Source organism: Melopsittacus undulatus, chromosome 6 (genome assembly GCF_012275295.1).
Source record: "Melopsittacus undulatus isolate bMelUnd1 chromosome 6, bMelUnd1.mat.Z, whole genome shotgun sequence".
NCBI classification, from domain to species: domain Eukaryota; kingdom Metazoa; phylum Chordata; class Aves; order Psittaciformes; family Psittaculidae; genus Melopsittacus; species Melopsittacus undulatus.
Window position 1 is genome coordinate 21566828 of NC_047532.1, and position 22502 is coordinate 21589329.

General features: G+C 39.6%; 1 protein-coding gene across 1 annotated transcript in view; it reads left to right on the forward strand.

Moving 5' to 3' along the window:
- AK5 (adenylate kinase 5) overlaps nt 1-22502 on the forward strand; it is a 91690-nt gene that overhangs the window by 67146 nt on the left and 2042 nt on the right. Inside the window, exons 9-13 of the mRNA XM_034063568.1 lie at nt 400-442; nt 1413-1457; nt 11571-11734; nt 12749-12865; nt 15708-15896. Of these exons, the coding sequence (XP_033919459.1) occupies nt 400-442; nt 1413-1457; nt 11571-11734; nt 12749-12865; nt 15708-15896 (558 nt within the window). The remainder of the gene's footprint in view (nt 1-399; nt 443-1412; nt 1458-11570; nt 11735-12748; nt 12866-15707; nt 15897-22502) is intronic.

A 22502-nucleotide genomic window follows, 5' to 3' on the forward strand; every position in this document is an offset into this window, starting at 1 on the left:
GCCCCCTTCAGATACTGGAAGGCGGCTATGAGGTCTCCATGCAGCCTTCTCTTCTCCAGGCTGAACAGACCCAGCTTTCTCAGCCTGTCTTCATATGGGAGGTGCTTCAGTCCCTGATCATCCTTGTGGCCCTCCTCTGGACTTGTTCCAACAGTTCTGTGTCCTTTTTATGTTGAGGACACCAGAACTGCACACAATATTCCAAATGGGGTCACACAAGAGCAGAGTAGAGGGGCAGGATCACCTCCTTTGCCCTGCTGGTCACGCTCCTTTTGATGCGGCCCAGGATACAGTTGGCTTTCTGGGCTGTAAGCACACACTCCCGGCAGATAAGCAGATAAAGAAGAAATGTGAATTATGCAGAATGTCCATTTCAATTTGTCAATTGTTAATTAACAGGAGGAGGATCAGGCAATTTTTTCCGGTTATGAGAGCACAGGAGGTGAGTTTTTTCTTCAATGTCACTTGTCATTTGATTCTGAAACCTTTGATTTCCCCTTGTATTTAAATAGTTACTTACAAGATAAAGTGAATTCAGGTATTTATATTGTGAAAGTTAGATCTCAAAGGATTTTATCATATGCATTCTCTTTGAATGCAAATTAAATCTTGCAAAAGACATTTCTACACTCTTTAGGCCAGTGGATCCAAAGTTATTAAAAAAATATTGTTGTTAATCACATCAGATCTGATAGATGTTTTCAGAAATTGGAACTTATTAAAAGCTTGTTGGAAAGTATGAGATGCTAATAACCTGAGAGGAATGAAAGGATTAATCAAAACCTTTTATGGATAATGGTATTATGTAATAAGAGATGTACACACCACATTATGAAAAAGTTGTATGTGGTAAATTAATGTGTCTTGTGAGGGGTTAAGTCAAAGACAATAAAATCCCAGCAAAGGCGAAGTTGTAGCACATACGGTAGTTTGGGTGATCAAATAACAGTAATACTTAGATTTCAGTTAAGATTATTGATATTTGGCTGAATTTGAGGCTCAAGGGAGTTTAAGACTGCATCTCAGATACAATGCACCAAATAAAAAATCTGAATGTGGTGTGGACAAACTTCTGTAGCAATTGTAATGTAATAACAGAAAATCTCAATGGCTCAGGAGGCAGGTTATTACATCAAGATGCATCAGCTTCTCTCTTTTAAAGAAACTGTGCATGTGCACAGTCCGATTTTCAGGTACAATATTTTTATCATATCTGCAGTGAGAACTATGAAACTGGGAGATAAATAGGCTTGTGGATAACAGTTCCTTTTGGAATGCAGAGCCTTATAACAAAAAGTAACTCTGCTAAAATCAGATCACCTTGAGTGTTATGCAATTCAGTGTGTATGGAAAGTATCTAATAAAAAATCCGTAGCTCTTGCCAACTAAAGAATTTTTTTTTTTAATTCTAGACTTTTCAGAAGACCTGAGGAAATCAAACATAATTTTTGTTGTCGGTAAGTAGGATTCCTTATTTCAACTGCTACATTTGAAAATCCCAGTGTTATTTAGCTTCAAGTATATGATTTCTTTTAAAGTTTGGAAGAATAGTTTGGTTAAGAGTATTTACACTACAGTGGTTGATTAGTCTTTTGAAAGGGAGTTAAGATTTAATATCATGTTATTATCCTCGGTCTGACCATGCTAACAACAGTTGTGTAAAGCTCAGAGCAGTTTGGCTGCTGAAGTGTGAACATACTCAAAATGACCTTATAGTTCTTACCTTAGTGTTGTGTAACAGCAAAGGTGCCTCACCAGCATTAGTAAAACATTCCTATATTGGATTTATAACTCAGAATTGTGAAGGTTAGGTGAAAAAAAAAATCAGGTCTTTTCACCTCTTCATTTGTGAAACAACTGTTTTAAATATAGGTTTAAATTCTGCAAGTGCTCAACATGCTGTTAAACAGTCAGTGAACTCATCACCATGAGTGATACTTAGCATGCACTGACACTTTGCAGGTTCAAGGTTTATATTGCTTCCTGGAAGTCCACAGAGAAAAAGCACTAAGTTAATGCCGATCTATAAATGAGACTATGTAATTAGCAGAAAAATTGAACAGCCTTTTAGAACAAATTATAACCAGAGTATTTACAAGTTTCAGCTTAACGCTTGCTACTAATTACTTGGAAAGAGTTTTGTATCAAGCAGAGTTTTTCAGAACTGTTTTACAAGGAAACGGTTTAAGAACAGATGCCTAAACATGGGTAATTTTACATCAAAGTGAGTCACATTGTGCATTCTTTTCCCTAAGGGGGAAAATAGTAACATCTGAAAATAGTCATAAATGAATGGAAGTTTCATTCAGAATTCAACAGGTACCAAAAAAACATTCCAATACCAGCAGATTGAGACAGGTGATCCTTATTCAGCCCTGGCAGGGCTGCATCTGGGGTACAGGTCCATGCTGGGCTCCCCAGTACAAGAAAGATAATGACTTACTGGAGAAAGTCTGGTGCAGGACCGTAAAGATATTTGAGGGAAAGGAGCATCTTTCAGATGAGAAGAGGGTGATAGTGCTGGGATTTTTCAGCCTGGAGAAAAGGATCCAAGGGATCTTACCTATATGTATAAATACCTGATGGGAGGGAAGATGAGGGAGTCACAATCTTCTCAATAGTGCCCAGTTACAGGAGAATAAAAAATGGGGACAACTTAAAATACATGAAATTCCATGTGAACACAAGAAGACACTTTTTTATGGTGAGGGTGGTCAAACACTGGAACAGGTTGCCCTGAGAGACTGTTGAGTCTCCATCCTTAGAGATGTTTCAAACCTACCTGGCCACAGTCCAGAACAACGTGCTCTAGCTGACCCTGATATAACAGAGTTGTTGGACTAGACGATCACAAGAGGTTCCTTGCAACCTAAAGGATTCTGTGAAGAGATAGCACATTCATGTGTTGCACTTTCACCTTACCCTATATTAAACCAAATATAAGTTGACTCAATTTCTTGAAAACCAATGGTGGATGTGTTTGAAAAAGTAAAATTAGATTCCTGAAGAGCTTGTTGGAGACTTTTCTTAAGGGAAAGATGCATAATACAATTTTCAGCCTTTAAGCAAACTCTAATTCCATGCTTACTGAAGTACATCTTCCTGCTGTTCACTACAGTGTCAAATTCTCATTCTCTCTGCCTCACATATCTTATTGGAAAATTATGCTTGGGTTTGTACAAACACAGATTAAAAAAAAATGAAAAAGTGAAGACACTCAAGGACTTTTGCCTCTGAAGTTGTCCATGATAAGGCTATTTTTCAGTTGTCTCTGGACTGCGTTTTCATTCTCAAAGAGTGGGTTTTAGTTTTCATTTATAATTTTTTATAGGCCATCTTCCAGGTAAAACTGGAAAAGTTACTTTTTCCTCTATTTATTCGTGCTCTTAAATCCACCTCGGACTTTCTAGTAAATGCTTTCTAGGAGCAGAGGAAAATGGTGCTTAATCAAAATTCTAAGTTTTGTTTGTTGAAAATGTTATGATGAAAAGTGTGACAGGTTAGTTTTCCACAAATTATGCACAATGATTTATACTTTTTCCCAAAATACTCCCATCCCCACCCCCATCCTCCCACCCCGAAAAAGCTTCGTGAAGTCTGATCTGAAGAGTAAGGGTGTATTTTTATACTGGAATTTTTTTGACCATCATGAGATCTTTGTGGTTGTTCACTTGGCTGCAAAATCTTGATTTAACTCCATCTAGGCAGTGAGGATAAATGGTATTTCCCAGGAACAGATTTCTTGCTGGTACTAAGGTTAGAGTGGCCACAAGCTCTTGTGGCCTTTTCAGACAGGTCAGTCTGCCTGAATCACATGCACATGCACAGTGCTCTCCAGGTTTAATATAATACACAGAAGGCAACTGAATTCTATGTGCCTAGCAGTAAAGTTGTCTTTCTTACATGTCAGTCAAGCTGAAGTCTGATCTCTGCAAGCTGTACAGGGACAAAAGAAAACTTTGAAAAAGCCTCAAAAGAAAAGAGCAAAACTGTCATACATGAGGGGAGTGAGGGGGAAAGAAAAGGCACCACAAATTCTCACCAGCTCAGTACTCCATTGCTCTGGACAGCACTAGTTATGTTCAGCCCACCATATCTTGACTTAGAAAGACAGCAAAGATGAGTTGAAGCATGCTGCTGTAGATACCTATGTGGGAAGAAACTGTCTTGGGTGTTATTAGGAATATTTACTCATTACATAGATATATTCATGAGGAAATACTAAGATGCTTAAGAAGTTGTTTTAAAACTAGAGTTCTAAAGATGTGCATTTCAAATAGTTTACAGACTAATTGAAATACACACACCATCTGCCAGAGACAAACTGGCAGACAAACTGAGATACTGTTTATAAGACAAAAGGGGGAAAAAAAAGAAAAAAAACAATTTCCCTCCCCTACTGATTTCTCTTGAAAATTGTCCAAAAAGGGAGAGGAAAAAAAATATCATTGAAGTTATTATTAATTAGCAAAGTTTTATGTTAGAACTAATGTAGGAATTGGAAGAACAGCCAACTTGGATTAATTAAGCAACAATGTCAATGTTTTAGCCAGGCAGCAAAGCAAAGACATAGAACCAGCAGCTCAAAAGTATGGACAATAACAGCACAATAATAAAAGAGGCAAAAGCAAGTTAAATTCAGCCTGAAAAGTAAAACTCATAATAAAAAATAAACAGGAGAAAAGAAATTTATGGGATGTGCTAATATTCAGAACTTATGTAATTACTGGCAGTCGCAAAAGAAAGAAAAGACACAAAACTAACAATAATAAAACAAAAAACCACCAACCAAAAATACCTTTTTCATCAGAGCAACATGAAACGTAAAATCTTAACCACAATGAACAATATATGATTTCATCATTCCTAACTAATGTGATACTGCATATCACATCCAGAAAACTGTCATAACTAACAAAGTTACTGGAAGCACTACTTCTCCCTATCCTCTACAGGAGTATTTCAAGCCAACCACATTTGGCTTTGGTGGAGGCTGAAACTGAAGTAGAAAATTTTCAGGAATCTTTCTGCACTTTGGACCAGAGACAAGCTCCTCACTTACTCTTAAACATGGTGTTTAAAACTCAGTCAGTGTAACTAATTTCCTCTGCAGAATCTTTGTTCTTGCTGATGAACCAAATGGTTTAAACTCAATGTAAGTAAGATCAGCCCTTTAGCTGACACTCAGATGTTACCTCCACCTACAGTTACAGGTAAAACATTATCAGCTGCAGCCACTGGCTTCTTGTGCATATAAAAAAACCCAAAAACCAATCCCCACACTCCCCCCCAACAAAACAAAACAAAACAAACAAACCACAAAAAAACACCCCAAAGATCACAAACCGTAAAACTCTTTATTTGTCTAAGATCCCAGACCTTGAATGACTTGATCTAGCTTGGAACTTAGCCCTGCTTTGAGTAGTGCATTTTACCAGAAGAGGTCCCTCCCAGCCTAGTTACAGTACAACTGCTGTATTACAGCTCCTTCTAAAATCAGATGGGCACACGATGAGCAGTGATGATAACTAAAAACTCAATCAGTCCAAACTATAGCAGTAGAAGTTAATGAAAACTGCTTTTTCTGACTTGCCATGAAATAAACATCATGTTTACTTCAAGAAAATGATGAAAACTCAGTGGTGTTCTAGGCCATCACATCACTCTGCCAACATATGCTAAGTTTGTTTTCTGATTAAAATCATGTTTCAGAAATAAGAAAAATAAATGCTGATGGCTTTTGTTTTATTATTTTTAGATAATAGCATCATTCATATATGGTTTCACTCAGACCAAAATCATACATGAACAGTAGAGGAGGTGCTATTGAGAAGCCTCCAAAGGCCATATTCTGAAGCTAAGGCTTATCTTCATTTGTATAAATAATCCAAGTAGAATTGAGAGAATTGCCAAACTGATCAAGTCCTCCAAAATCATAGCTTGCATATAAAGGATAACTTGACTGGTGTTATTTTGATTTCAGTTCTGAGGCTTCAGCCAACTGTGCAGCTAGGTTTCCCCTGCAAGCATTTTCCATGATAACACGGATGATAATCATTATGAAAATAAGGTCTAGAACTGGAAACATTTTAAAATGAATGGTGGGACTCTCTTGTAAATCCTGCTGCTGGCTTTTTATGTAAATGTTCATGGTATTTTGGTATATGATAAACTTGTAATACTTGGCAAATTTCAAGTACAGACATCCCAGTCAGTCTGTATGACATTTCTGCTTTATTAATATCTCTGGCAGAAAAGCTGGTTCATGAACTGTTCATACTGCTTGTTCCTGTCCTTGCTCACTCACAGCAGCAGGCTCAGCATCACCAGTTCATCTGTTCCTGTCCCTCTAGCATCATTAATTCATCTGCTTATGATGTTGTGCTCCATGCCAGAGCAGTACATTTGAATCACATGCCTAGGCTTGCGTCTGTCATAGTCTGGGGGAGATTAGGGCATGAGGGAGAGCAAGTGTAAGGGTCTCCATTTCTTAAACCAAGATCTTTCACTGATCTAAGGCAGGCAATTAAACATTCAGAAGTGCTGCTTGGGTGGTTGTCATTTCTTCCTACCCACGGAGACCACTCTTCTTCTCCTCTTGAGGTGCTCTCTATGAAGCATTTCTACAGTCAATAATTAAACAGGGAAAGGTAACCACTTAAGTCAGCAGTGCTGCCAGAAAGTTATTTACCAGACGATTCCCTCACACAGTTTCACAGGCAGTGGAATCAACATAATGGAAGGGAAAACTGCACTAAGGGAGCATATAAATCTTTTAATCCAGCCTTGTCTACAGAAAAGCAATATACAGAACCACATTTAATTTCTGTGCTCTGTCTAGTACCCTGATTCCAGATGCTTGCTTACTGTTTGTATAGAATCATAGAATAGTTGGGGTTGGAAAGGACCTCAAGATCATCTAGTTCCAACCCCCCTGATATGGGCAGGGACACCTCACACTAAACCATGTCACCCAAGGCTTCATCCAACCTGGCCTTGAGCACTGCCAGGGATGGAGCATTCACAACCTCCCTGGGCAACCCATTCCAGTACCTCACCACCCTTACAGTAAAGAATTTCTTCCTTATATCCAATCTAAACCTCCACTGTTTAAGTTTCAACCCATTACCCCTTGTCCTGTCACTACAGTCCCTAATGAAGATCCCTCACCAGCATCCTTATAGGCCCCTTTCAGATACTGGAAGGCTGCTATGAGGTCTCCATGCAGCCTTCTCTTCTCCAGGCTGAACAGACCCAGCTTTCTCAGCCTGTCTTCATACGGGAGGTGCTCCAGTCCCCTGATCATCCTCGTGGCCTCCTCTGAACTTGTTCCAACAGTTCCATGTCCTTTTTATGTTGAAGACACCAGAACTGCACACAATACTCCAAGTGAGGTCTCACAAGAGCAGAGTAGAGGGGCAGGATCACCTCCTTTGCCCTGCTGGTCACACTTCTTTTGATGCAGCCCAGGGTACGGTTGGCTTTCTGGGCTGTGAGTGCACACTGAAGCTGGTTCATGTTCATTCTCTCATTGACCAACACCCCCAAGTCCTTCTCTGCAGGGCTGCCCTGAATTTCCTTTTTGCCCAACCTGTAGCTGTGCCTGGGATTGCTCCAACCCAGGTGTAGGACCTTGCACTTGGCATGGTTAAACTTCATGAGGTTGGCATCAGCCCATCTAACAAGCATGTCAAGGTCCCTCTGAATGGCATTCCTTCCCAGGTATCAGGAAGCACAAAGGGATACACAAAGGATTCAGTTTCCAGGAACAATCTCACTGAGTGATAAAATATTTTCCATTTCTTAATTTGCACTTCTTATTTTTATTAAGTCAAGGAATTAATTTTTAAGCAATATGGGCTGTGCTTTATAATACTAGCATAGTACAAAAGCATGCTTACACTGAAGAACTGCTGGCAGTTCTACATTCTCCTACAGGTCACAGAACACTCCTAATTCCTCTAGCCATCTTCTATGCTTTAACTCTGTCTTCATGTCATATATGAAAGTTAGAAGACAACATGATTAATCTGCATAGCAAGTTACCATGAATCAGGCTGTTAACACAATCTTTTTTTCCCCAAAAAATATGCATAGGCAGAGTAAACGATGACAGCATGCAGAAAAAATGACAATGTTCTCAAAGAATCTTACGCCTTCACAACAAAAGTGGGGACATATTTTCCTCCTCCTAACAACTGAGCCACTGGGAAAACATCACTACCTTTTTCAACGCCTCAAGTTTTTTTTCTGTTTGGAAAACAGCATAACAAGTTACAGTGAAGCCTTTATAACCGAAAATATCTTTGTACTAGCTTTTGTTACATTTTCTGTGCAGCTGCTGTTCCTTATAAACTTTCTTCAAGTAAATTAATTTTTTTTTCTTACTCTTTTTAGAAAAATACATAGAGTTAATATGGAGATCCTCTAAATGAGCAAAATACAATTTTTGCAACACTACAAATTAATAGTATTCCTCATTACTGCATGGCTAATTTGCTATTAGAGCTGGGTTTGTAGCAGCCCCCTAAGTACATGCTTTGAGCAAGAAGGAATTATCTAATCAGTAACAAAAAGAAATGTACTTTCACGTTCTTTCCTACCTAAGTACCTCTTTTTCAGTCACATTAAATAATAGTCTTCAGAAAGAGACAAGACATTAACTAATACTTTAACTTCAGGCATGTAAGTTAGTATTGGTTTAAACACCGAGTATGTGTTTGGCCCTCAATGCTGAATTTCCTGAGGGCATTTAGCCTTTTCTCATATCAGGCCAAGCAAGAACTCTCATCTCATTCGCTGATATGAAAGCACAAGATTTTGTAAAGTGGGTCATACACATTTGTCAAGCAGTAGGATGCTTTGCTGCTCATCAAATGGCGCTAAATTAATAGCAGTGGCCATAAAAATTACCATTTTCAGCATATAACTGTAATTTAATTATGTTTTTTTGTCTTTAAGAAGCTCAGCATTTTAATCTCAGCTTTGTTGGAACTCTTCTGTAAAAGAAGTAAACATGGTTGATTTTAATTAATGTTTTGGAGGCACAGTAATTCTCATTATGGTGTATGCCATACACATGCTCTGTATGTATGTCAGTCTCGCAGCATTCTTTTTTGAAATATTAACAGATAAAGGTTATTATAGAAACACATCAATATTTACCTTAATATTTACCTCTTAATCAACACAAATTGTCCTTTCATTGTTATATCTAAAAAGAGATCTAGTCTATTTAGTATACGAAGAGACATGAACTTTCTGTTTGGCTCCACAATCAGAAGAGAAACAGCTACATAAGAAACAGAATAAAGTAATCTTTATAGCTGGGGTTTTTTTTCTCTAATACTGTATATATACACCAAATAAATAGGATGCAATTACTGCACTGCTAATGTATTCGGGATGAGGAGACAATGTGCAAACAAGTACATACACACACAGACTTTGTAAGAAACCAAAACAGACTAGAAGCAAAATTACAACTATGCGTTACAGGTTATTTGTCTATAATTTCTCTGCACCTATTTCTCTGTAGCCACACTTATTTATTCCTTGTTTTCTTTCAGTCAGTGCTTTTACAAAAGAAAAATGTTTGTCTTATTAAAGCAACAGAAAAACAACATGCAACCCACATTGGCAAGAAAATGAGACTGTGACAAATATATTTCCAGCTAAAATTGTAGCACAAGTGTGATTCTCACACCATGGACTGATAATTGTCTTTGTGAAGCTGAAGTAAAAGACTACAGGTTACAATATACCAAAAATGTTCTTTTGATGCTACCTCCTTATGGCCCAGTTTTTATTCTCAGCTACAATATTGTAACTTCTCTGAAAATTATATGCTTAGAGAAATTATTTCTTAAACTGAATGTAAAAATAAGAAGTTGAAGTCAGGAGGAGATGGTGCCAAATTCACTCTATTATGAATGTTATTCCTATATTTCTCATGCAAAAATAAACAAAAAGGAAAATCACATTTTCTAGCATCATACATCCACAGAATAGAGTGTAGTCATATTTGCAAGTTGAAACAGTTGATAAATAGAAGTCACCTGCTTAAAAAGCATGATTGAAATAGGTTGTTTTCTTTATCTTGTCCTTCCCTCTACTGAGCACTTTCTCCCTACAAGGGTATAATTACCACCTACTGCAGTAGATCTTCTGGAAAGATCCATCAAAGACTGTAAAAACACTGCTACACACGTTGAAATTTCTCCCCAAATCCTGATATTGTAACAAAGGAAACTGCTTTCCCTGTTTCCTTCATCCCCATAGCCACACCATCCCCAAAAAGTAGCTTCCAGCCATTTCCATAGGCTGCCCGTTTTTCCAGCCAGGTTGGCTGCTGCCACTCAGCAAGCAGCTGAATAGGCATTTGGTGTTCCATATGGTTGGACTTCAGGGTGAGGAAGGAAAAGCAGGCACCTCCATTGAGGAGGTGGGGCAGGGCAATGGCAGCACCTGCAGAGCAAAGTGATGGCCAGAGTCTCTGAGACAGCCCCAGAAAAAATGTGGTTTTGGGTCTCTTGAAGTGATGCTCTCTCTCCTGTTAAATGGAGGAGGGAGGGTTCAGGTGCCATTTCTGACAACACTTGCAGCATTCACCTGAGCCCCTGCCCTACCCACTGTCCCTGTCTCCCACAGACCCCCAGTGGCTAGGGGGGGGGCCTGCTGCAGCCACCTTCCCTTATGCCTGTGGAAAAAGCACTTGAGCAGCTTCACCTGAGCTGGAACTCCCTGCACCCCTCCTGGTGTCTGGCTCCAGGCTTGGCTCTGAGGTGGTTATCACTTGTTTTTTACAGCTGTGGATGTAGACAAGGAGACAGTAACAAGGTCTCCATGTGCCCCTTGTTGCCAGGTGTTTTATTCTTGCAGTTCCCTGCAGCATGCTCAAAGAACAAGCCAGTACTGCAGCTGCAGGGAGGGCATGACTGAGCCTTCATCAGCATTGAGCAGCTTCAGTACCTGGCTCTCAGTTACCTGCAGACATGCCAGGATGTGAAAGCTTTCCAAGGGAAAGCTTTCACAAGCACAAGCACTGTGAAATTTTACTCTTATGTTCACTATAATACAAAAGGGTTTAGCTAATATGTGCAGTATCCCACATAGCAGAGGCAAGTTTCACCATCTCTTTACATATACCTTTCCATTCCACAAATGGGGGCAAAATATTTCTCTCCCAAGGATGCAGTGGATGTTAGTTTGCTAATATTTGTTGCAACTATCAAGCTGAACATATACTGAGTTAAATATCCGTATCCTTTCCCACTGGCAGTTTGGTTTATATTGTCCCTTTAGATGGTAATGGTGTTTTAGGAACAGGTTCTTTTCTGCAAGAGATTTCACATTGTTGTTAACTCCTTCAACTTCAGTGCACATTTGGAGCCAGCAGTATAGTGTATCAGAAGGGAAGTATATCACTTGTTCTACTGTATAGAGTGTTTTTTAAAAAAAAAGTAAATTGTGAAATAGACAGCCTCATCGATTTCCTCCCATTTTCTTGGTTGCTATAGTTTGAGAAGTTAGAAATCTTTTCTAATTCTATATATTTTTCCCTCACAAAGGTGGGCCTGGCTCTGGCAAAGGTAGCCAATGCGAACAGTTAGCCAAGAAATATGGATTTACTCACCTGTCCACTGGTGACCTTCTCCAAAATGAGTTATCATCATTATCAGAGAGAAGTAAACTGATCAAATACATCATGGAATGTGGTGAACCTGTGCCTGGAGTAAGCAACAGTTTTATTTGGGGTCCTAATAGTTAAACAAAGGCAGTGGTAGTAGATTGTCTAAAAGGGTGGAAATAAGAGACTAGAGCTGATGATTTAAGTAAAATTAACCTGCATCTTGAGAGAGAAGTTTCCTCATCGCCAGATCTGTGGCACTTCTTTCTCCTTTCTCTGCCAGTCTTTGCATTTGAGACTCAGAGAGGCAACAAATTAGTCATGAAATACAGTGAGACACATGCTGCACTATGCATTGCAAAATGTAAGAATAAGTACAGGAAAAAGAAGCTTGATGCCAATTTTGTAGCTTCCCATTTCAGATTCAGAGCTGGTCCTCCTGGCAGCTATTCTAATTTACAATACCTGCAGCAGTTCCCTGCAGAGCTGGCTGACATCCCAGAGTAGCTGGACTGCAGTTTAATGGTCACTATGAGGACAGAATTTGTTGTTCCCAGCTGGACTTGACTTTTATATGGCAGGTCCATAGCCCTAACTCTTGGTGGGTCTTCAGCAAGAGCAGTTTGATCGTAGAATGTGTTTGTTAATGAAAGATACAGGGAAGTGCTGCTTGGGGGAAACTAAAAGCTGTGCCGAGTCTTGATTTTGATTGCTTTGCTCTTTAGTGTGTTTGGTTAGATGGGGTCTCTTATCACTTTCCATGTACTGTAATTATATCAATGACAGAGCAAATGCAGTCAGATTGGAAAATGCTGCAGCAGTACTCCAGAGTTTCACAGGTACTAATTTTGAATCTATGAAATATTCCCAGCTATCTAGAGGACACTTTGGGAACTCTTGGATGGTTTGCAACACTAGACCTATGAAGCGCAGCTGGACCTGAGAGAATAAAACATGGATGCCCTGCTGCCTACAGGACAAGAAAAACACCTGCATTTCAGGACCTGCTCTTAGCAAAACAAGGCAGTTCTCAAGGGCCTAGGCCTAAAGTCAGTGTAATAAACAACATACCAATCTTTGTTATTATTAACCAAGTTGCTCCCTTTCTTTTCAATGCAGGGTATTGTCCTAAAGCTACTGAAGGAAGCCATGATTTCCAAGTTAGGGGACACAAAAGGTTTTCTGATTGATGGGTATCCCCAAGAGCTGAAAGAAGCAGAAGAGTTTGAGAGCAAGGTAATCATATAATTGTAATGCTGTTATAACACCTATTAAGATACAACTGTACTTCTGATGCTGCTTGGGTCCCCTTCTTTAGCTGATTACAATGGGGACATGTAAACAGCCACCCCAACAGCATTGTGCTGCTGATCACTGAAACTTGGGCACCCCATCAATATAGCAATTCCAGCTTTTGCCCTCACCTACACAGACTCTGTAATACCAACAGAAGTAAGAGCTGATTTTACCGAAATTTAATATGAAACAGGAACAATTCACATTTAGTGGAAAGCACCATTTTTGAATCATTTATATAATTCTAGTGGATGGTTGCTGTACTTACTGTGAAAATCTCATTGAGCACTATTTGAGGTAGGTTTGTGAAAGCACATAACTTCAGTCAGTATCTATTACCATTGAGCCGGCTCTTCTACAGCGTGCTACCACTGTGAAACAGCAAAACACAGATTTTATTTTTGTGATGAGTAAGAGGTGGCACAGCCATAAAAAGAGCGTTTTGCAAGTGACTGCATGGCAGTTCAGAGAGTTATTGATTTCCTCAGTATGTGCTAAGACCTACTGAGAAGTCTCAGCTGTACATTTCTCTATCTGCTGAAAATACTCTCTATAAGCCCTATAAATGAATTTGCCAGGGTTTAGGAGAAAAGTATTGGTTAGCTAGAGGAAATAGTTAAGTTTATATTCAGATTACACTCCACAAACTTCCCATTCAAGTTTAAAAGGTAATAAAACTTTCATGAATCATCTGGTTTCTCCCTGAACCTTTAGCTGCTTTGGTTAGTTTATTACCACAAAAGCCTAGCAAAACATAGGCATCAGAAGCTGTACAAAATAATGCATAATAGAATTTGTTATAGACACCATTCACAGAAATGTCAATCTATTAGTTCCTTTACTAAAATGTCATGCACTATTAGAAAGATATTGGAGATTTCTTTCATTTTGTGTTGAAGGAGGGTAGCAGTAGTACTTTTCTGGCAGGCATACACGTCATGTCCTATGAACACTGGTGTATGCTATAAAGCAGGATTTAAGAGATTGGAGTGTCCTGGACTGAAGCATTGCCAGGCAAACAAGTCTTGATGCATCCAGAGCAAAAGCAGAGCTCCTCTCAGCTCCTGTAGACACTGTAGAGCAAAAGATCATGTAGCCCTGGGCCGCCTTTGACATTTGGAATAAAATACAAGCACCCCAAGCGGTAATTATGAATGTGCCAACTCAACCCTGTTGTATCCGTGTATGCACTTCAGTGTTCACAGGGTGATCTTGGCTAGCTGTAAGCTTCTCAGTAAGTCTGCGTGAGTTCAGTCTCCAGCCAGTTTTACTCCTTTCTGTGATATAACTCTACTTTTACCTAGCCATAATTTTAAAGAAGCACATCTCTGTTCCCTCCTCTGTCTTTATGCTAAGTGGGAAGTAAAAAACAATATTAAATTATAAGTTCCACATCAGCAGGTAGAAGATGCCCAGTAAGACAGAACAAAGACCTAATACATTAGACTTGTTTAGCTCCCTGCAGATGTTCCCACAACACGCATTATTTAAGCTAAATTGTGTCAGGAAAACAGTAACTTGAAAAAAATACAGTCATACAAATTGCTGTAATATCTGATGACTTTTACTTTTGCAATTTTTTAACTTGGCAGAATGACATTTCTGTAACATTTTGAATTCCAGAGAACAGCAACATTGAAACTTTTAAGGGAAACATACAGATTTTTCAAAAGCAAATGAGACCTGGTCTATCAAACAAGATATTGTTATCTGATCTATGGACTCATTTATATCCTCATTGTGAGGTGATGATATGACTATGACTGATTAAAGGAATCATTTTGCATTTATTCTATTATAATTTAGAACAGATCATGGAGTTCCTCATGTGAAGCTGGGAGGAAATAACTTCTTCTCACCATCCTAGTCCAGTTATACAAAAAAAGACATTTGTTTGAATCACTGTATGAGCCCACACCTTTCTTAACTTCTTGATCTAAGTCTTTTGCACTGTTAAAACGGCTTTGTTGGCTTTTTTAATCCCTACACCCAGTACTGCTGCTACTAATAGCATTTATGTTTTCTGAGCTGTGTAGAAAAAATGGGTGGATAAAAGCCTGTCATTGAACTGTCCAACATAATCCCTTGGCTTCAGCTGTCTCCTAGAAAGTCATTAAGGTGGTGGAAAGGTCAACATAATCCAGACATCCTTAGTCAAATGCAGAAGGCCTAGCATGAAATATTTACCTTTGGAATATTTCTTCCCTTAAGGCCTTTCAACAATTTTAGCAATGACAATTCCAATATATCAGTCATTTAGACTTTCTTTGCTGTCACCTTTGTAAAAGCATAAATTTCTGATGATCACTAGTGTGAAGAACAGTTGTCTTTTCTCAAGAACTTCTTATTCTTTCTTAAAAGGTGTTCTCCAAACCCCTGCTAAAAAGGGAAGGAATGAGTAAAAGCCTGAAAGCATCACAGAAGGATTTAATACATAACTGCATAGAAAAATTACCACATTGCTTTTCTCTGATCCTGTAATACATTTCTTTTACTTGATAGAGTGGAGTTTAACCCTTCAGACTCAGCCCAACAGTCCTATCTCTTTTTCTGTGTGTGTGTAGAGCCCCATCAGACACAGCCTTCATCCTGAATGCTGCCAAGTGCTGCTACAAGAGTTGTTTGTAAATAAGCATAATTTCTGCATAGGCAAATTCAGAAGTACTTTGCTGATGAAGTTCTTTATGACCTTTTTGGTAGCATTTTGGTTTAAAATTATCCAAACAAAGCCAGTTTTACCAGGCCTGTGGTTTCAAAACTTAATGTTTTTCTTTGTCTCTAGATTGGGGAACCAAAACTTGTGTTCTGCCTGGACTGCTCCACAGAAACAATGAGCAGTCGCCTTCTGATGAGAAATCGGAGCAGTCAGCACACTGATAATGCTGAAACCATCAAGGAAGGAATTCAAAGCTATTACCAAGCATCAAAACCTATGATTGCATACTATGAAAGGAAGACACAGTTATGCAAGGTAAACTGCTTGACATTTTAAATGAAATTATTGCTTTTTTCTTACATCATATAGGCAATAGCTGGAACATATTGTCACAACACCACTGATGAACTGTATTAGTTTCCGCACTTTCTAGTTTGTTCTCATCTTATGCTCCCCTGGTTTGTTTACAACTTATACAAACTTCTGGGTTCCACAGTAGAACTTGAAAGAATAAAACCACAGATTTATCCTGAATCTGAGAACATATCCTGAATCACTACCTCACCTGCATAGACTCTCTTATTAAACATTAATGATGGAAAGCTTTTCTGTAAGTATCAGGTTTATTTCCTTATAGGGGCTTTCAGATAAGATGAAAGTTTATGTTAATGCAAAGCACTTTAGTTAAGTTTACAAAACTGACAGTGTATATCCTGAAATAAAACAGACCTGCACACAAGAAAGATTTTTCTGCTGATATTTTAAATGATACAGTTATATTAATTTCAGTGAATAACCTCAGTTTACACCTGCTCAGGATGTGATATTTAAAGCTTCCTTTTTATCCTCTAATCAAAACTTTAGAGAGAAGCAAGAAATATTCCATCAGTACAATTACTTGATGTATATGCTGGCACATCTGTGAACTCATTTACATGGGAAGTTTATGTGGGTTACATAATCTTTTCTGCTCTCTCCTGGCAAACTGTCCGTTATGTTCAGCTACAGAAAGATCTAGTCCTACTGATCCTTCTTGTCCTAAAAGGGAAAGAATCCTATAACAGTTTCTGGAAATGTTATGGGAGTTTTTTTTCTAGAGGTGGTGGCAAACATGCAAATCACAGATCCCAAACCTTTCTCCTCTACAAAGTTCCCAAAAGAGAAACATTCAGCTAATTTATGCATCCATATCCTGACCTGAGAACAGAGTGAATGATGTAGTCCTGAGGAAAATTATACTCAAAGGAAGAGTCCTGATTTGTGTTCTTTGCTAACCCCACAATAAGTACACCAAAGGCAAGCACTAGAATGTCAGAAAAAAAAATTCCCCAATTGCTTTTCCTTTTTTAAGCTGAAGAACCATTATCTGGTTTTATTTGTATTTTCTTTGATGAGCTTCCTTGCCAACACTGCAAGGATGTGTCTAATTAAGAATTCAGTACAATACCCAATACGCCAACACAGTGCGATGCAAAGGAAAACGGAGTTCTCTGTATCTCTTACTTCAGTGAGCTGTGCCTACCACAGCGTTTCCCTTTTTGAAGCATCAAGGAAGTGACAGCCCCAGAGAGAGAATGAAACTGCACTAAATACTTCCACATCGATTTTGTATTTATGGTCTGCCTTATTTCACTTGACCTGGACTCTCCTTGGCCTTCCTTAATACTTCAGATGCAAGTTTCTGCTCCATCTCCTATGCAATTTATGCAATGTTAAAACATGCAGTCTTTTCTTGAAAGCTTATAGCTCATTAGCTCCTTAAGGGACTTGCCTAGTCTGGGGGTCAGAACTGGATATGTGCTTTGGACTCTACCATTAGTGGTTTTGGGAACTAGCATTGTGTGTTTGCGTATTAGAAAATACTCGTGCATTGCTTGAACAAGGGTTACCCTGTTTTTCTCATAATGTCTGTATTGTACTTGCTTTTGATGTCAGTGTTCAACATGTGTCCATTTTCTGGATGGAGCTATTGGGTATGAAAGCTCTGTAAAATCTGTTTTATAAACATTATCATGTAAAATATCCTTTAAAGGTTCAAAAACGTGGTCCGTTTTTCTTGAACACAGGTACTCTGTATTGCAGTGTCTACCTCATCTGCTTTTTACTAAACTGATAAAATACACACTTGATATCAAAGATGGGATTCAATGATGGATTTAAGTAAAGAGATGTGTCCTCCCCAGACCCTTGTGAAGCAGACAAGTACATGTTCAACCATTTATCAGCATTTAGAGAACAGTGCCAAAATACTCAGCAGAGATAGGCTTTTAAAATTAAGCCTCCCAAAGCTGTCCTTGTCACCCTCAGCCAGCCTCGGGTACAAGCCTGCAGCCTGGTGCCTGAGCAGAAGCAAACATGACATGTTTAGTATTTTTCGTTCTGATTTTAATTGGAACATGTTTTGAGCTTTGGGAATCTTTTCACACCTAAGTGGGTTTTATTACTCTCCAGTATTGACCAACACTGGGTGAAGACAAGTGATTGCTGCCATAAAGATGCTGCTGCCTCTATAATTCTGCTCACCGAAAGAACTGTTTATGTGTTTCCTAATCCATTTCAGGCAACGCCACAAAAGTTGATTTACAAATGTTGATTTAAAGACCTCTTAACATAAGTTCTCATCTACACTAATGGGTGTTTTTAAAATAACCCATGGACATTCATTTAACTATGAACCAGAGGCTTGTGCATGCTTTTTGTCAGGCAATACTGATGGAAGACTTCAGGGAAGGGATGCCTCACCTGAAGGTGCTGTTTGCAGATCCAGATCAGTCTGCAATGGCCAAAAGCATCTGAAAAGAGTCTGTTTAAGAAAAGAAGAGAAGAAGGGTCTGAAAGAATCTTCAGTTGCCTTCTGGAAAGTTACTCCTGCCCAGGCTTGTTTTTCTAACAGGAACAGCTCTTCAGTGGAAGGCCCCTGTGAGCTTTCATCATTCAGAGAATGCTGAGATTTTAAGAGGAATATTAAACACCACCTAACTGCCATGAAGATTCAATATTAACCTTTTCTAGCTAACTTACGTGTGCCAGCATGCACTGTGTGACTAAGCACCTTTAATACTTGTAGGTGAAATTGTGTAAGTGATCATGTCTTGTAGGGCTTAACTGCAGCACACAGTCCCTGCTTTGCCACAGGTAAGAAAATCAGGTATGTTAAATGGACTCATTTAACAAGAAAATAGGGTTGGCATGTTGGTATTTTTTGATTTCCCCATTTTAAATATATTTAGGGCTGGGCAAAGTTTTCCACAGATTGGGAACAGCACATGCTAATGGTGGTACGTGTTCAACTTGTTCCATTCAGCCTAAAAGTTTTCAGTCCTGAAACAGGCAGCTTGAATATGCAAATGTGAAAGTAAGTCCTGGACATAAGGCCAGCAAAAGTCTGCTGTGAGAATTAGCTGTTAGGTGAGGACTCAGGGGAGGAGGATCTGAGCTGTCACACCATATCAAGGTGTGCTTGAGACTACATTGTCACATTAGCTTGCTTATTCTCTGCATTTAAATGGGTGTTACAGCATGGATGAAAGGAGCGTAAAGAGCATGGCAGGGCCAGAAAAACTCAAGTCTGACCTAGGTTCCTCTGCAGTCAGTAGGAATTCTCTTTGCTTGCACAGAAGAATCAAAGGTATATGGTTATAACGGCATTCCCATTTTGATCAATGAGAATTTTGTGACCTCCTCTAAACCCAGATTATTGTGCATCCATGCGTTCCTACATAACTAATATGATATTTGGAAATGGAATGTTTTTGCATTCCACTGACCTTTGAACAAGAACAGTGACCTGACAAAGCTGCCAAAGGATCAAGACTCTGTTTTAAGTTCCTTTTTGACCAAGATTACCTGTCAGTGCTTTTGCTCAACAGTGAAAGCATGGAAGGTGCAGGTGAAACATCTGTGAACCTGACAGGAATAAACAATAGTTGTCCTTTCAGCGCCCCAGCTGAGATGAAGAACAGTGATGAAACTCCTGGGGTTGTATTTACAAAGGAAGATAAACTGGCTGACGAATGGCAGCATCCTCTGCTCACTTTTCTGCTGAGGCAGTAAGTTTCTTGTGTTCTGGAAGGTAAAGTAGTTGTAACAATAAGTTACAAATTTTCCAATGAAATTTTTAAAACTCATGGTTTCAGGATATAGTTTATAGTTACAGAACACCCACCTGCAGCTAAGGACACCAGGGGGGTGCTTTTTAACAAACACCTTGCACTGGAAACGCAGGAACTAAAGCACTACTCACAGAAACAACAGCTCTAAGCTGCCTGATTTTGTGCGAATCAGATGTTTCAGATTAATTACATTAAATGAAACAAAATGCACTAAGGTAGCTGTAGTAAGCAGGTAGATACTATGGGTTTAAAATCTATTTCTCAGTGATTTTCACGACAGCTGCACCAGAAAGCGCATCTGAAAATTTAGCAGGCACCTACTTGTCTAACATGGCTAAATGTAAATGCCCTAGAACATGTGTCCCTCTGTCAACTGAGAAGGGAGGAAAAAAAAACCCCAGATTGTTTCTAATATCTGACTCATCCTTTAAAGATTTCTTCAAGTGACAGTATGTAGGAGGGTAACAAGTAATGGAGAAGAACAATGCATTGGTAGTCAAGCAAGACAAAACTAATCCTACCTAGCTAAAGTAAGATAACCAGTAGGTGTCTTAAATACAGGTTCCTTGTTCAAGGTAATTTGAGAATAAGGGCAAGAGTGTAATAAATTTCCAGAGCAGAGGATTTCAGGGATGTCCAGAAACCTTCGCTATTTCAGATCACATGCTTAGCCTGTGAAGCTCAACCAAAACGCGTTTTTCTTTGTCTCTCTTCTTATTCCAGTGCTGTTCTACTGTTGCTTTCTAAAATCAATTGAAGTCACATGCTGGGTAAGCAGCAGTTATTGTCCATAACTGTTACGAAATAATAAGTGACCATCCACCCTCTCATGATCTTCCACTTCTGAGCCTTCTCATACTGATCCCCTGTTAGAAATGTCTCAGGGGAGGGGAAAATGTGTAATTTTCCATTTAGAGGAGGGAGAATCAATGGTACTGGTGATAGGAGGTATGTAATTCACTGCTGTCTTTTGAAAGGTTGTCAGAGAATCATTAACCCTGGCAGGGAAGTAGGTGGGGAACAAAGGAACAAGTGTTTCTGTGTCACACCCCCTTGGTGGCTTGTGGCCCATTAGGTAAGGTGTAGAAAGATACATCAGAAACATTAGCAGGGGATTAGAGATAAAACAGCTGTAAATTCACACCAAGTTTCCACTGGATTTCCAGACAGCTTGATCCATTGCTCCAAGAACCAGGACAGTCTCAAAGAGGTTTTTAACACCCTTTTTAGTGGCAAAGATATAAACGTTAGTGACAGCACAGCTGAACTTGATCTGAATTTATCCCAGAATCTCAGTCTGCCTGAAAGCAGTGGTCCTCAGCCATCCTCTCTACAGACACTCAGGTTTTTCTCACTGGCAGTAAGCATTTAGACTTCTCAGTCCCCAAACCTACAACAAATGGAGATTTGATGACTAGAAATTTAATTGTCTGATTTGATGCCAGAAGGAGCAACATTGCACTCTGGAGATGATTAGTCCAGTCATTTTCCACACAAGCTCATTAAATTTCTCTGTGTTTGAAGTTACCTGAAACCACAAGTGGCAAAAAAGCAGAAGCACTATGGAAGACTGTATCTGGATCTTGCTTTTATGAGGAGAGAGTAGCCTTGAATAACCTTGAAAACAATTCTAATTTATGAAATTTGCTGTAATCTGAGAATGAGAAATACAGCTGTTTTCTCCTGGAGCTGCAGAGAGCACCATTGAATTGCTGTGGCACTGGCTGTGAGTTATTGTCACATTGTTAGTTTTGTGCCATAACTTTAAGTTAGTGTTATGAATTGGACCTTTGTTATTTAGGAGGCCAGCATGGGAAGCATTGGTGCTGTCATGCTTACCCGTATTTTACCATGGCAGTTTGGAAGTCAGTGTTCCAGCCAGCCATAAAGGGTGGCAATTTCCACTCTTACAAACCCAGTTCTTCATCAGAACTGCCTTGATCTCGACCTGAGTATCAGTCCCAGCTCTGGACAAGGTCACCGAAAAGCCAGTGGCAATCAGCTGTTCTGATGAGGTCAGATCAGTGCACATGTATTTATGGCATAAAGAGGTAATAAAAATACATATTAAGACAAGAGAGCTTTGAAATGGCTGTGGCCCGTGTGACATATATTTCCTGTGGGATAGCAATATGAAAAAAGGTGTCTTTGCAGGTGAGACAGGCAAAACAAGCTGGTTTATGGCAGGAGAGATGGGAGTTGCTAGTTTTATTGTAACTGGAGAAGGTAGGCATTTGGTCCAGAATGGCTCACCTCTTTTCTCTTTGCTACTCATATGTAACCCTTTCCTGAACCCTTTGTTTCCGTGGCCCAGAAAGCTTCTGAGAGATGTGCAGCCCTTGTTTGGAACTGACCTTTCTAAGGCACCGCCTGCTGCTTCACAAACTATTCCAGCATAGGCATACTTGAGCTTTACCTAAAGCAGCAAGCTCCAATCCGACAGAGAGCAAGAGAAGCCAGAGAAGCCACTGAAAGCTTGCCAGGCAGGAGAGGGCAGCTGAGCTCAGGCTGTGGAATACCCCTGCAGTGAGTCCAGCGGGGCTGGACCCAGTTGGGCAAGTCCTTAAAGGCTGGCCAGGCTGGACATTCCCAGTGCTGGAACTGCTGTGTGGAGGCAGGCTGGCTGGATGTGCCAACACTTCCAACAGGATGCAAAAAGGGACCAAACCTCACAGCGTCTGTGGATGCCACCAGGAGCGAAACCAAGCTATGGAGTGTGAATGCAATCCCTTGCTGGATCTCTGCAAGGAGCAGCTGCTGACTCCCACACAAGACTTGGCACCACGGGACTTAAACGTACATGGAGTGC